Raw genomic sequence first — 16705 nt, forward strand, 5'->3', positions numbered from 1 at the left:
CACACACACACACACACACAAAAAAAAACACTGAAATCAAACAAGTACTTCAGAGTGAAGTACACACACGGGTTAAAAATGGCTGAGCACTTGCCTCCTTGATGCTGGATAAGGAAGTCAGTCATTCAAGGCCGGCCCACTCTACCTGTTTGTTTGACGTGGAGCCGAGCCGTTTTCTTTAGGGAGTGGAAAAAGCATTGAGCCTACGGCAGGTGGGGGAGTGTAATAACTGCTGCGAGACACTTCCTGGTTTCACTAACCGGGTTCGTTTCAGCTCACAAGGTAAGTTCTGCTCTTGTTGTCATATATTAATACTGTTTATATATGTATATATATATATATATACATAAACTACAACAATTACGCAAACAAGAGGGTGTAGGAGAACGAAAGAGAGATTAGAGAAAGAGATAGTAGTAAAATTAGTTTGTTAAGATTCATAACATACAGTTGTTCTCAAAACAATTTACATGATTGTAAATTCTACAAAATTGCGAGAATGTTAAATTATGTAAATTATTAGTTAAATTGTGATGGATGGCATTAATACAACCGGTTGCTCATGATTGTTTGTTTAACTTATGCAAAATTCATGTGGCTCTTTGTTGTCTTAAGTTTCATGTCAGTGCCATTTTATAGAAATTTAGAAAAAGTTAAGTCATCATTATGTGTTCTAAACATATTCAGCATGCATTTTATTTTTTAATCCAGGACAATAAAAAAGATAATTATTGTTTGAATCAATTGGCTATAATCGACTGATTATAGTAGTAAAATAATAAGGAAGTCATGATGACTTTTGTTTTATTATTATTTTTTACCAGAAATAAATGTCCTTGGTAAATGGAAACTTTGTAAGCGCCTAGCAGGAAACCACATGTCAACACCACATACAGATAAAACACACTGAACTAGGTCATGCGCTGTATGAAAGTGCATGCCTTTATCTTTTGACCAAGACTGACTGTGTATGTTTTTTTTTTAAGGAGTTGCAACAGTTATGGGCGTGTTAAGTCTTCAGCTTTTGGTATGTGGCCAACTAATATTGTTTTCATTGGCTGTGAATAATATAACCGATGCACAGAAGATCGGTGAGTCACCATCAAAAGCTCCACCTCTGAATGCAACAAGAAACCACACAGAGAACAATGCTTCAAATTCATCCAGTAATTCAACGTACAATGATAGTAGTACAACTGAAAACAACTTCACAACCCAGGCGACCCCTACTGGCTTCAGTAGTACTTTGGGACCCATCGAAAGCAATGCAACAGTCACAGGATCAGCAGTGCAGCCAAACTCAACAAAAAACGCTCAGACAACCCAATCAGCCACATTCACAACAATCAACATAAATTCAACAGCTGCCAATTCTACAGACAACAGCACTCATAGCAACAATGCAACGGCTACATCAAGCACTACACCAGTGACCAAACCAACAGCGATTACTTCTCCCACTGTAACTCAAAATGGCACAACTTTTTTCAATGAATCTCAAGGTAGGTTTGAACATATCCTAGCATTAATAATGTAAACCAAATAATGAAATATCTATATCCTGCTTAACTATTCCTACCTCTATTTTAAAGCAGGTGGTGGCCTGAATCATTCAGATAAATCTCTGACTATTTTATTCAGCCTTCTGCTTGGTGTAATAGTTCTGGTAATACTGATGAACTTTGTGTACAAGTACGGCAGAAGCAAAGAGAGAAGTATCCAATATACTCATCGCCGTCTCCAGAATGAAGATACAGGTTAGGAGAATCTGTTATCTGTTTATGATCTTATTAGTGGTGTTTACCAAGGTAGCAGTCTTTTTTCTTCTTCATAATAATAATAATAATAATAAAATATTTCCAAGCAATTACTCACAGCTGATGACACTATAGAAATGGGTTATAGAGTCTGGGAAAGTTGTCAGGCAAAATTCCAACACCATGCCATCAATTTGTGCATGGGCAAGCCCATTTAATCTAGTTTATGGTAATCACAAAGATTTATATTCTCACAATACAAATTATGAATATTACAGTATTGTCTGTAAATTGCTTTCACAGGTGAGCCGTTTGCATTGCCAGATGACACGCTGGTCATTTCAGGAGGACTCTATGACGGCCCTCAGATTTACAACCCCACCACGACAGTGCAGAACGAGGAAGAATTCCAGACAGACATACCTGGATTTGCTTCCAGACCTACTCAGTTTCGCTTGGAGTTTCTGAGAGAGGATCAAGACGGAGCATTTGACAACGAAACCTCCACCTTTCAGACATTTCATGCACATGACCAAGAGCCTTAAGATCTCATCAACAAACCTCTTTTTATTCAATAAACAAAAAAAGGTTATTCAGTTCACATTTTGAGATGAAAATATTGCCTTTACTTAAAGCTTCTATGGAAAACGCTGGTAAAAAAGGCTGTTTTTAAACTGTTTTTAATTATTTTTTTTTTACTTTGAACTAATGAAATTAATGAACATAACAGAAAAACACAAACACAAATATAAATGTAAATACACAAATATAAATGTAAATACAAAGATTTGTAACTGCTACCAACCACTGTACCAGGAACATCTTTTGATAAATATTGTAAGGTACTGTATATTAACTGAACATACTAATATGTGAAATTGTTTTGAGCTTAGAATAAATAATATAAATATTTCAGCTAATTCAAACACCTGTAGAAATTGTAAACAATCAAAAGCTATTGTCTAAGAAGTGTCATGTGCACTATGTAATTTAAAAAAAAGGATAATCACATTTTGTATGTATACAGTTTCAAGCAAAGATTTTGTCTGTAACTTTTTTCTTCTTCTTATCTGAACTGCTAACGGTGGTCCATCCAGCATCTCGCATTCTCTTCATTGCAGCCAGTTTCAGCGCTGTTCCTGGAGACTTACACATGAAAGAGCTCTGCACCTGCACATCATTTGCACATGATGCCAGTCAAAATAAGAACATAAAGAAGACAAATTTGGAAAAAACTGGTCAAATGTGATTTTTTTTACCTTCTTGACCATGTCCAAACTCCCAGTGTTTGGGTCTTTTGGCTGCATAGGTTTCTTTGATTTAACAGGTCTTGGAGAGAAACTCTGCACACCAGATTAAGAAAACAATAAAAAGAGTAGGAAACCACAAGCCTAAGGATTTACTTGAGTTGACTACATATAAATAAGCAGAACACTGAAGAGTCTGTTTATAGCACAATACTGATGGTATGCGAATAGAGTGACAGTAGATACAATTTACCAGTATGTCATTGCTCTCGGAGTTGTCTGACTTTGGGTCCAGCTTCAGAATGTTTTTCTTCCAAGACCCCTTAATCTCAGGTGAGGGTGGTGTGCGGATTCTGAAGGACTGAAGCAAAATTAATGAATTAGTAAATAAATTGGCTGGCTGGTATAAACGCTTAAGATGAATAATAACTAGTCCAAACAATTTAGGTTGCCCCCATACCTTTATTTGAGGTGTTCGAGTTTTTTTGCTCAGGCTCAATAATGGGGTATGAAGGACTTCATTCACTTCTCCCTTGCACCAATAATAATAAAAAAAGATTGTTATATGACAGAAGAATATGTACAAAATGCACAAAGATAATGGAAAAATAACCTACAGCAGGAGTGTAAGATGCATTTCTTGATGGAGTTTCATTTACTTCCTCATACAGAGTCTTCTTAGTGGAGCCAGCTTTTTGAGTTTTAGAGATCTTGTTTCCTCCCTTCTTTGGTTTGATTTCAGATATCTAAAACAAGATTTTCATGTTGTACTGTTAACGTTAAATTGCCAGGAATACCTATGGTATCTCACAAGGTACAATACCTGGTAAAGTGTGTCTTTTTCAAGAGATGAAACTGGTGTTCTCAAGGCCATCTTTTCTCCTTTGAGCTTTTCAAGTTGTTGTCTCAGCTCATCATTTTCCACTTGCAGGTGGGACAGCTCCAGTTCCTAAATTTATTGGTTATTTGGTTTTTAGAGATTTTACATATTATACCAACTAAAGGTACAAAGTCTCACTTAAGCAACATTTGGTTAAATGTCTCAAACACAATGATACCTCAACAATAAATGTAATGATTAATCTTTTGGAAGCTAGGACTTTTGGATTAGCATCTCAAGCATGTAATGACAACTCAGTTATGCTAAATATGATATTCAGTGCAAACAACAGAATTCAATATTTACCAATGATGCTTTGCTTGCGTTGACTTCAGCTTCTTTCATCCGTTTTTCACTCAACTCTGTATCTTTTTCTTCTACCATTTTGTCATACTCATGCTGCAAAGAAAAGAAAATACATTAAAATGAATGAAAAGTGCCTAAAAACTAGGGCTGCCCCCTAATATTCAACAAACCGTTAGTCGATTAGAAGAGGCTTAGTCGACCAAAATTTTATTAGTCGATTAGTCGCAGAAAAAAAAAAAATAACTCCACAGGAAGTGGAAAAATCACGCAAACTGTGAAGGACAGATCGTTAACGGCAGGAAATCCATTCACCTATCATTCATCGACCTCAAATATGGCTTATCACTTGAAATATGTAAGTAGCAGCAACTTTAAAGTCCGCTTGCACTAACATTAACCTAAAGAAACGTGCACTATTATTAGGTGCATATCCAAGTTTTTGTGTGAAGAGCGAGCTTACTGCATGACATAGAGGTGCCGGTGCGATCACTTGCATTTAATTTAAAATACTATGTCATTTTTGGTCATACAGATTAGTAATGCAAACTGTAAATGGTCTACTTTTATTTCTGTAAACTCACAACAAAACAACAACACATTGTGCTTTTGTAAAATAATGAAAACCACAGACTGACAGCTCTCTGTCAGAACTGGAGAGGCCGTCACATAAATAAACCGATCTCAGAGTCAGCTAATACTTGCCTCACAGACATGAGAAATATATCTATAGAAAGCTTAAAATCTACTTTTGAATGAACAAATTCAAATGGAAAATAAATATTCTCAGATTATGGAATCCGTATAAAACCTGCATATACTTGCGTCAGCATCGTTGACGAAATCTCTGCAGCCAAAAACACAGAAAACATTACCAATAAATTATTACAATATTTAAACAGTGTCCTTCTGTTTTTACACAACACACTCATAATCATTACTTTTGCTGGTGCGCTGTGGCAAGCTTTATGTGTGCGCTTGAGTGCTGATTAGGCTATGTATTTTGTGCACGTGCACCTGAGACCCACGACTCTCTGTAGGCAAGGGCGTGGTGAGCTGGTGCCTGCTTATGTCACGCAGTAACAACATCCAATAGGAAATTTCAACTGCAGTAGCCATCGTTCAAGCACTCAGACGTTTTTACACCATATATTGTAGAATTAAAACACTTTGTAACCAAATGTCAAAAATGTTACTCGAATCAATGAACAGCATTAATAAAGCCCCAGTCTTCCAGATCATTAACTAAAAAAAAAAAACTAAAAAAAGTTGTTTTAGGGTTTAGTTACCCTTTAATATAGATGTGTGATTAGTCGACTGATCACTTAACCCCCCCCCCCCCCCCCCCCCCCCTTTTGATAGTGGACATTAAAATGCACTATTCAAACTTAAATGGTTTTAATTCAAGAATGCTTTGGAATATAGACCTAAGTTTGGTCTTGTTTTAAAGAAAACAATCAGCAGCTTATTACTGAAGTGAAAGCAGTGAAAAGTTATGGAAGTTTAAATTTACAGTAAATCAAATATACTTTATTAATGTATTTTTTTTATATAAAATAAATATTTTACAAAATGAAAGCTATATATCTAACCAAGTTGTGTTCCAAATTTAAAGTTGATATCACAAAAATTGAAGTTCCCATGAGATTTTGTTTAGGCGTAATACCAAAAATAGCCACCGGGTGCCATTGAATTCCATTGAATAACAAATTAATACATTTCTATCCAAATATCACTTCTGTCACTAAATATGGAACCTTGAGACTCAGACCTTTCTTACAATATGTGTTTTGTCAAGATTAAAAAAGGTTTTGATAATCAATTATGAAAGATGATGCCCAAAAGGGGAGGAGCCTAATAAAATAATTTAGAGTACCGTTTCTATGGTAACACAACGTCCAATTTCAAAACGGTTTTCACAGGATGAATTCTGAGTTCGTAAGCTTTCAAGTGACCTAATTTATGATAACTACTAAAATATGATGTAATAATAAAAAAATTATATATATATATATTATACTTTTTAGAGGATAATATTATTTTATCATATTTTTATTGACAAATACTAGATTATGTTTTATTATGAACTTTTAGCATTAAAAACCAAAGTTTCAAATATTAAAAGTTTGTGCGTCGACTTTTTGTTACAAAGGTCAGAAACTCCTGTAATGACGTAGATTTTTTGAGGCGCACTCTTGTCATAAATTAATATATTACTGTTGGGCTGAAACGATTCCTCGAGTTACTCGATTACAAAAATTCCTCGAGGCAAAAACTCTGCCTCGAAGCCTCGTTAAATTCCTATGACGTGCACTATACGCGCGGCGCAGGGATTAGATTGTTTCACACGGACCGTTTATTCACACGGACCTGTTCAGGAAGCATATATTTTGAAATTAGTTGGCGCGATGGCTGAGAATAAATATGTAAATAAACGGCAGAAATTGTCTAAAGTGTGGGATCATTACACACTTAATTCACTTAATAAACTTAACTCGCTGAAACAAGGTAACGTAGTCTAAGCCTATTGATGTTCGCTGATTTTAATCCCATACTGTATTTGTAGCGATGTCGTGATGCGGTTTGACTAGATATGATTTTTAGCTTTGATGACATTTTTAAGTAGTAAACGTAACTATCACGTTCAATTGCAAGAGTATTGCCTAAAAAAAGAACCCCTTCACACACACACACACACACACACACACACACACACACACACACACACACACACACACACACACACACACACACACACACACACACACACACACACACACACACACACACACACACACACACGCCAGTCAGACCAATTGCAACAATGCATCACATATGCTTAAACTTTTATGTAGCCACGCATCAATAATTTCAGCATGCATTCACTGTACACACCGGGACGTGATGGAGGAACAAATATTGTATTGCAGTCTTTGCGAGACCTTGTTTGTATTCCACTTCTGCCAAATACAGACAATAACAAAAAATTTAAGTCCCCAGCCTGTTGGTTTTTAATAAAGATTCGGAGTACTCATTTTTCAGTTAAAATGCACGGAACAAAAAGTGCGTCAGCTTTTACTGCATGTTCAACAACAAGTCACGTTACAGCTCTTCTTCAGCGTTAAACTACCAGAATACACAAATATGCTTAGATGCTCAGAGTGGTTATATTATAACATCTTAAAGGAAAATTCACATATGAGATAGCTTTATAACTTGCATACTATATAACTTATAGTATATAACTTATAACAGCTTTAACTGAAATAGACACAAGTTTAATATAACTATTCTGTTAATAAAACACACAAAAAAATATCCGATTACTCGATTAATCGATCTATTAAGTGCTAGATTAATTGATTACAAAAAGAATCTATAGCTGCAGCCCTAGTTCCTACATAATTTGTAATAAAAACAGCGCTAAAATATCTATTTAGGAGTCTTAGACCTTTCCAACGATGTATTGTTTGTCATGATTAAATTAGGATTTAATAGTAATATATTGAAGTAAAGTTAGGCGTCCTATTTTAAAGTTTCCTAATGTTGCTTTGGAGTTTTGGATGGGATTTACATGCGTCAAAGGTTAAAAAACTGTTTAATTTCCTCATAATATACATTTGTACATCACCACATTTTCAATGATTCTCAAACGACTCGTCAGATGAATCAATCTCTTTAAATCCCTCCTTTCCGCGAGCTACTCTGCTCTGATTGTCTAGACAGCTCAGTCTGTTGTGATTGGTTTACTGCGTACCACCGTACAGCACGCGCGTCGAAAACAAAAACGCCCCATTGCCATAACAACGTCAGCCCTGCGTGTCCAGTATGTGTGACAGTAACGAACAATGACGTCGATTTTACCATATTAATGCGAGGGCGAGTCCGATGATGAAACATTGGAAGAACTATTCATTCAATCCGAACCTCATATCGCAAGGACAACTCGAGCAGGACGTTTCTCAGTGGTACATTATTAAATTTTGCTACTGTAATTCCTCTCCATCAGCATTAACAAGTGCATGTACATCAACAAACCGATTATTTTACTTGTACTAATTAATTTACAGAGTATTTTTCTAATATATTGCAGTGAACATGTGGAAACTGTATCAATAACAGTGCATATACAGTATGCAATGTATACATTAGCCGAGCTCTAGCGTGAATGACGGATGTAACATAAATGTTGGTAAAACAAATCTTGCTCCATGCTTAATCTTTGCTCAAAGTAGTGAGAACGACAGACAATCTGCATTAATAGACACAGTTATAGGTAATAGTGGCCCACAACTGATTAGCAGAAGTATTAATAATGTGAGTTAACCAGTTAGCAGGAGACCTAACGTTACACGTTAAGTATTTTGAAGACCATCTTTCAAGTGCAAGCGGTTTGCGAATCCTGCATTGAACTCCGAGATTTGAGAAGCAGTCATCAGTAAAATAAACGGAACACGGCAAAAGTTTAGGATTATACTGCAGTGGTAAAGGTGAATTTTAACCATTGATTCTTCACATGCACGTCCTTGGGCAGTGAAAAAAACTGACCTTGTGCCTCTCCATCAAAGCAACCATGTCTGATATCTTCTGCTGGCATTTAATTTCTGTGTCATCTTTACTCTTCAGTGCATCCATGGCTGTTTGCTTCAGTTTTTGCATCTAAAAACAAAATAACAATAAAACATAATTATTATTTGCATCATGTCTTGTTATTGTTTTTTTTTCAGTTATTGCATTTAATGGGGGGAAAAAATCACCTCAAGGTTGAGTTGTGCCTCTGCTCTTGATTTGTCTTCAAAGTCAGAACGTATTTTCTGAAGCTCCTCTTCCTGATGTTTCTTTAAATTATCCGAATCTTCCTTAAGTTTACTCATCTAAGGGAAATATGTCAAATACTGTAACATGACCACAGTTTACTTCATGATTCAAATATATGAGGTAGCAGTGCATGCAATCTTAATCCTCTAAAGAAAACTTGTCACGAATGAAATTAATTTCACCAGGGTCTCTTATTTTTCAAACCCTCCCCTCTAAAGATCTGTTGAATAAAATGAATAAAATTCTGGATACCCTTTTAGCAAAATGGCCGTATATGTATTTAATGTTTCTGTACTTCATGTTGACTTCAACAATCTTCTTATAACATATTTTACAAAATAATAGTGAAACCACTTTAATACATTACTTATAAACTTTTGTTTTGGTTTGAAGATAATTTTTAGTTTATAAACATGTGTTTGAGTGCAGTGCACAATACTGTATAAGTACAACACAATCAGATTTTTTACCTTTGACTCTAATGCTTTGATTTTTTTTTCTTTTATGAGAAGTTCTCTCTTTGCACCTTTGCCCTGTTGGGGTGATTAAACATGAATTATTGTTGAACACATGAGATTACACACCTCAACAAACTAATGGAATAAAACAGTATAATAATAAGAACGCACACTCTCTCTCAGCTGCTCCTGAGCATTCTTTCTCTCTTCATCCTGACCAGCAATTTTTGCAGATAAAATATTCACCTGCTCCCTAGAATATGAAATTGTACATGCAAGACAAAATAAAGTGATAAATGAAACCAAATTTTCAATGTTGTAAGACAAAAGTCTCCTTCAGTCTTACTGAAGCTGTTGCTTCTCTCTCTCAAGTCTATCTATTTCTGACTTCTCCCGTTCGGCATTTACATTGCTTCTCTGTAAGAAACAAATAAACAAACAAACCATCACATGCAGCATTTGAGGTCATTCTGTAAATTTACACATTTAGAGGTATGATTTAATTTACAAACCATTAGATGAGACTGAAGGACTTTCTTCTCTAAAGCACCACTATCAACCTGTTGTTGAATGATGTCTTTCTGCATCTGCAGGTCATTAAACTTCAACATCAGCTCCTTGTAATAATCCCTTCAAGCAAAAATCAACTTCAATAAGTTCAATAAAATACTGAACAGATCTCAATTATACAATAGAAAATGGCCAAAATGCTTAATTTAATAAGATTTAAATGAACATCACATTTTTACCAAAGAAATTTAGTCTACATCCCTGTCTCGACATTAATTACTCGCAATACAGATCCATTTGCAAAACATTTTGATGCTAAAAGAATTCAAATATAGATTACGTCCCTTACATTACTACCCATATGAAGATTAACTGTATAGTATGTGAAACAGTATGCAATAAATTAGAGGTTTAGTTTGAGAATTAAAGATTAATGGTGTAAAACCAGACAGGTTGTGGTTGCTCTTACTTCTGTTCCTTTAAGTCCCTCTCCAATCTTTCTACCTCTTTAGATGATTTACAACAGCTCTCCAAAGCTCCTAACAATTGTTCCTCCATCTCTTTCAATTTAGCCTGGATGAAAGATGTACATATTCAATTTGAGTATCCAAAATATTTGTCCATGTTCCATCATATTACTCAACACAAATAAATATACACGATGTGTAATATAGTGAAAAACTGAAACAATATGCTACAAATACACAAAAAACTGAAGAATGTCTTGACCTCTTTTAAAACAACAGCTTCTTGCAGCTCTTCATTATCATGTCTAGCTTTTGTCAGGGCCTCCATCATGTTTTTATTTTCTGTGGTGACACACTCCGCTGCATCCTGGGAGGGGTGAATGTTAGATACAAAGAATATGTAGTATTGAAATTATGAAGGATGCATTTTACTATGCCGATGAATGCTTAATGACCTTCTACTCACCTTCAAATTATTTGCCTCGCTTTGTTTCTCTTCAAGTGAAGCAATAAGCTGGAGCATCTGAACCTCACTTGCCTTTAATTCCTCCTTTATAGAGCAGATTGAGTTTGACTTCTCATTCTGTTAAAGAAATGCTGTGAGCTTAGTTTCATAAATGCATAAATCATAGAATATAAATGCTTAAACAGAGGGGGAAATAAATACCAGCTCATCCCGTAGTATCTGTATTTGCTTGCTATGGTCCTCTTTCTGCCCCTTGATGACTTCTGCATAAAGATAATGCAACCCATGATCTTAGAATGGTACAAAGCATGCAACTGTGCCATTATTTATTAACATTTACAAACTTAACACACCCAATTCTGCACTTTTGACACTGAGTTTATTCCCCACTGAGGTTATCTTTGTCTCAAGGTCTTGTACCCTGTGAAAACAAAGGAATAATTTCAATATAGATTAAAATTAATTATTAAAGTTCTTGGTTTAATGTTGTACTTCATTTCCAGCTGTGCTATCAGCTTGAAATGTCTACTTTTAAACGAACCTCTCATAATAATTAATGTAGGTCTGCCTCTATACTTTAGCTGTCCTGTAACCTATGGTATATGTATGATTGATAGATAATAGATGGTTACTTTTTAATTCCTCTAACAGTTGTATGGCTGTATGGTTATATGTTATATGTTTTATGATGTTATGTTTTAATGGAGCCAGTGCTATGGCATTATGTTCTATTGTCGTGTATCAACTGCTGTGTGATTTAATGTTTTTTTTTATTTTAGCCATCATGTGCCTAGTATAACATCTTGCCAATGGACTACAGTTGAAAATTAGCCTGATGGCTAACACTGGCATATTTACAGTGATGTTAATTAATGTGCACTGTTCTTAAATAAATAAATGAAATGAACCAATTCGAATCGAAAACAAATACGCTCTGATTATTCAATCCAAATGAAAGGTGCATTTCTCTCTGTAGGCGCGAGTGTGTTCACTATACTGCGGAGATGACGAGTCAGCAAAGTCAACTTCATCTTTGCAGTCAACACTAGTTTATTAATAAACAATTAAAATGTCTCCTTGCAATTTTTTCCCTGAAAAATTCATAATAATTAGGCCAACATTCATAATCTTTTGCCAGTGCTTTGCGGCAGGCTTAAGCGCGAGGCATATATTCACCAGTGGCCTATATAAGTCTTTGAGTATGTAAAAAAAAAAGAGTAAATAAAATGAGAAAATAATTTTTTTTTAGGTAATCTGTAATGTAATCTTGTTAAAACAAATTTCATAAAATTGGTATGGAAGAAAAGTATCGTTCAGGAACCGGTATCGAAAAATTCTGAATGATATCCATCCCTAATTATGCTAGATCTTGAACTGATATACTATGAAGTACCTCTGTATCTCAGATGTTAATGAGGACTGCAAAGAATTCACTCTCAGCTGCATCTCTGCAAGTTGGTTTGACTGTTGCTCTTTTATGTGTTTTAGTTCTTCTAGTTCAGTGTCTTTCTTTTGAAGAACTTTCTCATGGTTCTCCTTGCTTTGCTCCAGTTTGTCAGTTAAGGCTCTCTGGTTTTCCTTGGGAAAGCGATACAATACAATATAAAACACTGCAAAACAATAACATGAATTATTTTAACCTTTATGTACTACCTTTACAAATAGGTCCAAAACAATTGTATCAAGAGTAAGACCTTGTTTAAGGACAAACCTCAATCTCCAATTTGAGTTGCACCGTCACCCTGAGTTTTTCCTCAAGCACCTCCCTATCCTGTGTAACATTTTGAAGTAATTTCTGATGTCTCCCTAAAAGCAACATGAGTGAACATACATGACTTGTGGAAAATTTAGGAAAGACTTATGCAATGTGTCCTGCATTCTTACTTGCAGACTCCTCTAGCAGACTGCAGCTTTGCTTTGCCTCTTGGAGTTTTACTGAAAAATCTTTGAGAATGTTTTCTTTTTCTTGGAGTTTTTCTTGAAGCATGGCAACCTCAACAAGTCAAAGCAAGGAACACAAAATAGATATGCGTTTCAGCCACAACATGAACACAAAGACAGGTGAGTGTTACAGTATGCATTAAAGATCACTCGAAATAAAGACTAATAACCTCCTTCTCCTTCACATGGCATTCACTCTGGAACTTCACTTTAAGATCCTCAAACTGTGCAAGGCATTCTCTTACTGTAGGATGTGTTAACAAAACAATGTTAAAATGTTTCATTTTGTTGTGTCAAATACAGTACATGCTTAAAATGAATTTAAGTTTTAAAATAATTAGACAAATTATTTAAAAATGAGCACATGTCAACATTTCCTGCTGATCAGCCTCTGCCTGCTTTTGAAGACTTTCAAATGCTGCCACCATCCTCTGCAAATGAAAAAATTACAGTGTTGTGAAAAGGATTGTCCCAATCTAGGGTTGGAGCTATTCCACACGCCTCACCAGTACTAGATAAATAAGTAAATACACTCATTATATTATAGTTACCTGAATATTCTCACTGTTCTGTATAAACAGATCATGAGTTTCTTCCCGTTCGGCCTCAACTATTTCAGGCAAAATGAAAAACACATTATTGTTTTCTAATAATTGGCAATGAATTAATACATTATATTACGCTATATGACATCTTTTAACATGCTCAAACACTTACACAGATTCATTTTCTCAGCAGATCTCTCAAATGTGTCCTTTAGTATGTTACACAAATTTCTGGTAGCATTACTTCTGCATGATAAAAATATAATATAATATAATATGATATATTATAGTACTGTATGCGCTTATTTAAATATTCCCATGATGTACATACTTATTTCTAAGGTCTTCATTCTCATTGAGTTGATCCTCTAATTTCATGCTCAGAGTTTCATTTGCAAACTGCAAAGGACATAATTTATAATTCTGTCTTAGGTAAAGCAGACAAAAAATAAAATTAAAAAGTAAAACAAATGTACTACTACCCAAAAATGATGTACCTGAAGCTCTTGAATGGCTTTGCGCTGTGTGTCAATGGTTTTTCTGTTCTCCTGAAGCTTCCTGTCTTTTTGTGAAATCTCAGAATCTACTCTGAACTTCCACATTTTAATTTTCTCAGCTTCATCCAGCAATCTGGAGTACAGCTGGCTGGATCTTAATGATGTCTATAATGCAAAAGCACCATAGTAATTAAACTGCTTGGATTTATTTTCATTATGCATTTTACAGAATTCATAACATGGACCTCACTATATAGTATACAAATGATCAATATTTTAAGCAATAAACTAAAATACAAAATGAAATGAGCATTCAATCTGACCTCCTCCTTTTCCATTGGCATGACTGCAACCTTCTTCATACCCTCTTTAATCACAAAGTATTAGGTTAATGAACATGTTTCTTTTAAGGCTGGAATTGACACTACATTAAAACCTATACATTTTATTCATAAATATTAACGTAACGTTACACCTCTACATTTTAGACTTTATAAATGTTACCTGGTTTAGATGCCTTCGTAGGAAGCACCATTTTGGATGGAAATGGAAGGCTTGTTTCCATATCTGAACACTTGTAACTCTACAAACAAAATACATGTAGCCTAGGGTTGCCAACTTAAGAAAAGGAAAATACAGGACAATCGTGGTTCTGTATAGGAAAATAAGGGACACCCAAAATATTTGTATTGTATCACAGTGTTTGTCATTTCTATGGAAGCCCGTTTCCGCCATAGTTGAGAAAAAAAAAAGGTTATCTAGGTCATTATATTGAGAAAGTTTTCTTACTCCATCTACCCTTGTAAAGTTAATCCGAATAGGGCTTTAGTCTCGACATTTTCCCCTCCCACATCCACATACAATAAAAAAGGTATAGGCTTAATATTGTCCGAATTTAATTTTTAGAAATTACTTATGCAAACACGTTGAAAAGCTTCTTCTCAATTTTTATTACAGGTGGCTGCGTTCGGTGGCTGCGTTCTGTGTGTGAAAGTGTGTGTGTGTGTGAGAGAGAGAGAGAGAGAGAGAGAGAGAGAGAGAGAGAGAGAGAGAGAGTGTCTGTTCATGTTTGTTTGTCTGTCTGTTCGTGTGTATGTGCGTGTCACAAATCATAAATTGTTTCTTCAACTTATTAAAATATCTTACTTTACTGCAACTATCTGTTTCTGCTTCTTTATTATATTTATAGTGTGTGATTTATAAAATACATTATATCCTTCATCACACATAATGTGTCTGGTCACTTTATATCTTATATCAGAATATTATATTACTGTTAAGACTACTATGGATATTAAAATACGCCGAACCATGTGTCCTGTATCATAGCTACATGAATGACCTTTGCAGCAAAAAAAAAAAACACGTGAAAATCAGTTCAGTATTCAGTGAGATATGATTAATTTAATGCGCTGACAGCTCATTTCACCTGCCATTCAGATTACACTGAGAGGAGCAGATGACCGGTTTAAGATGGCGGCCCCAATTCTCGTCCGTGCCAATAGGCAGTAGCGGTCGATAGGGCGTCTACCTATATGATGTCTATGGAAGATGCCACGCTAGCGACATCCGCTGGTCAAAGCCGTGTAAATGCATCACAGCAAACATGGCATGATCTGCAAACCAGTTGTTTTCATTAAAGTCAGTGTGAACTAAGTGCAATCTGTAGATTCATAAAATAACATCAATTAAAAATCATCATTATCTTCCATACTTTTCCATACCCACGAAAAAGTGTGAAAGTGGAAAGCAGAAGCAGGACGGTTACCATGGTAACGAAGGACGCCTGCTTGTGCACACTGATGGTGTTACGTGAATTTACAAAACTATCAGATTAAAGTTGGATTATTACATTTATTCATTAAGTTTAAGTGTAACATCTTCATAAAATATATGGGTATATTTGTTAATATATCACATATTTTGCGGATGCGTCTAGGATATTTGATGTGCAGGTTCATCTGAAGATATCAATACGATATCAATTAAGATGTTTATGACTTTGAGACATTTACACATAAGTGGGCTGTGGGCAGTGGAATAGGGAAACGCAAGGTCTTGAGACGTGTTTTTAAAAGCTGAACTTCTTTTCAATTGAGCGCCGCGTTTTTTGAACACTGAACCCTTCTGTGCTGCTTGTTCATACACAAAAATACAAATGAATATTACAAATGCATAAAAGACTATCTAGTATGGAAGCCTGTCTTATATACTGATAATTTATCATTAATGTTATTCACTGCAGATCGTGCCATGTTTGCTGTGATGCATTTACACGGCTTTGACCAGCGGATGTCGCTAGCGTGGCACTCCCTTCTGCTCCACTGCTTTGCGCATGCGTAGAAGTGCAAGAAAATAAGTCATTATTTCGAGAAAGTTTCTCATTATTACGAGATGTTTCTCATTATTACTAGAAAGTTTCTCATTATTACGAGATGCTAAGTCATTATTACGAGAACGTTTCTCATTATTACGAGATGCTAAGTCATTATTACGAGAAAGTTTCTCATTATTACGAGATGCTAAGTCATTATTACTAGAAAGTTTCTCATTATTACGAGATGTTAAGTCATTATTATGAGAAAGTTTCTCATTATTACGAGATGTTAAGTCATTATTATGAGAAAATTTCTCATTATTATGAGATACTTAAGTAATTATTACGAGAAAGTTTCTCATAATTATGACTTAGTATCGCATTATTATGAGAAACTTTCTCAATATAATGAGATACTAAGTCATAATTATGAGAAACTTTCTCAATATAATGAGATACTAAGTCATAATGATGAGAAACTTTCTCATCATTATGACTT

The 16705-nt window shown here is 35.0% G+C and overlaps 2 protein-coding genes across 6 annotated transcripts in view; one reads left to right on the forward strand and one right to left on the reverse strand.

Moving 5' to 3' along the window:
- The first annotated feature begins 160 nt into the window (after positions 1 to 160).
- LOC143706250 (uncharacterized) lies at positions 161 to 3146 on the forward strand. Of its 3 annotated transcripts, none has more exons than XM_077197947.1 (4): positions 161 to 282; positions 987 to 1502; positions 1593 to 1757; positions 2061 to 3146. In XM_077197947.1, the coding sequence occupies exons 2-4, from the start codon at positions 1001 to 1003 to the stop codon at positions 2300 to 2302; spliced, it is 909 nt and encodes a 302-aa protein (XP_077054062.1). In that variant the 5' UTR covers positions 161 to 282; positions 987 to 1000; the 3' UTR covers positions 2303 to 3146. The 3 variants fall into 3 exon arrangements, with proteins under 3 accessions (XP_077054062.1, XP_077054064.1, XP_077054063.1); XM_077197949.1 differs by having other exon boundaries at positions 186 to 282; positions 1596 to 1757; XM_077197948.1 differs by lacking the exon at positions 161 to 282 and having other exon boundaries at positions 965 to 1502.
- The window catches only part of sycp1 (synaptonemal complex protein 1), a 15448-nt gene continuing 1529 nt past the window's right edge, over positions 2787 to 16705 (reverse strand). For 2 of the 3 annotated variants that reach the window (XM_077197944.1, XM_077197943.1), the window contains exons 3-31: positions 14394 to 14472; positions 14213 to 14256; positions 13890 to 14054; positions 13724 to 13791; positions 13565 to 13638; positions 13399 to 13457; positions 13212 to 13278; positions 13018 to 13091; positions 12791 to 12899; positions 12618 to 12712; positions 12300 to 12484; positions 11260 to 11327; positions 11108 to 11169; positions 10907 to 11023; positions 10703 to 10807; positions 10443 to 10546; positions 9976 to 10093; positions 9810 to 9880; positions 9635 to 9716; positions 9476 to 9538; positions 8945 to 9061; positions 8736 to 8846; positions 4191 to 4283; positions 3828 to 3953; positions 3622 to 3750; positions 3465 to 3536; positions 3258 to 3365; positions 3017 to 3100; positions 2787 to 2927 (exon numbers count right to left, since the gene is read on the reverse strand). In XM_077197944.1, coding sequence (XP_077054059.1) covers positions 2787 to 2927; positions 3017 to 3100; positions 3258 to 3365; positions 3465 to 3536; positions 3622 to 3750; positions 3828 to 3953; positions 4191 to 4283; positions 8736 to 8846; positions 8945 to 9061; positions 9476 to 9538; positions 9635 to 9716; positions 9810 to 9880; positions 9976 to 10093; positions 10443 to 10546; positions 10703 to 10807; positions 10907 to 11023; positions 11108 to 11169; positions 11260 to 11327; positions 12300 to 12484; positions 12618 to 12712; positions 12791 to 12899; positions 13018 to 13091; positions 13212 to 13278; positions 13399 to 13457; positions 13565 to 13638; positions 13724 to 13791; positions 13890 to 14054; positions 14213 to 14256; positions 14394 to 14472 — 2790 coding nt within the window. The remainder of the gene's footprint in view (positions 2928 to 3016; positions 3101 to 3257; positions 3366 to 3464; positions 3537 to 3621; positions 3751 to 3827; positions 3954 to 4190; positions 4284 to 8735; positions 8847 to 8944; positions 9062 to 9475; positions 9539 to 9634; positions 9717 to 9809; positions 9881 to 9975; positions 10094 to 10442; positions 10547 to 10702; positions 10808 to 10906; positions 11024 to 11107; positions 11170 to 11259; positions 11328 to 12299; positions 12485 to 12617; positions 12713 to 12790; positions 12900 to 13017; positions 13092 to 13211; positions 13279 to 13398; positions 13458 to 13564; positions 13639 to 13723; positions 13792 to 13889; positions 14055 to 14212; positions 14257 to 14393; positions 14473 to 16705) is intronic. The other variant, XM_077197945.1, reaches the window with a different exon arrangement.

The sequence above is a fragment of the Siphateles boraxobius genome, unplaced genomic scaffold, assembly GCF_051911475.1.
Source record: "Siphateles boraxobius isolate OS27281-9 unplaced genomic scaffold, OSU_SipBor_1 41, whole genome shotgun sequence".
Taxonomy (NCBI): Eukaryota; Metazoa; Chordata; class Actinopteri; order Cypriniformes; family Leuciscidae; genus Siphateles; species Siphateles boraxobius.

What these genes read in the sequence shown, in the direction of transcription:
- LOC143706250 (XM_077197947.1), top strand. Translation starts at nt 1,001, where the DNA reads ATGGGCGTGTTAAGTCTTCAGCTTTTGGTATGTGGCCAACTAATATTG. An exon ending in TTTTTTCAATGAATCTCAAG is followed by an intron (nt 1,503 to 1,592) that starts GTAGGTTTGAAC and finishes TCTATTTTAAAG; the next exon opens with CAGGTGGTGGCCTGAATCAT. An exon ending in TCTCCAGAATGAAGATACAG is followed by an intron (nt 1,758 to 2,060) that starts GTTAGGAGAATC and finishes TTGCTTTCACAG; the next exon opens with GTGAGCCGTTTGCATTGCCA.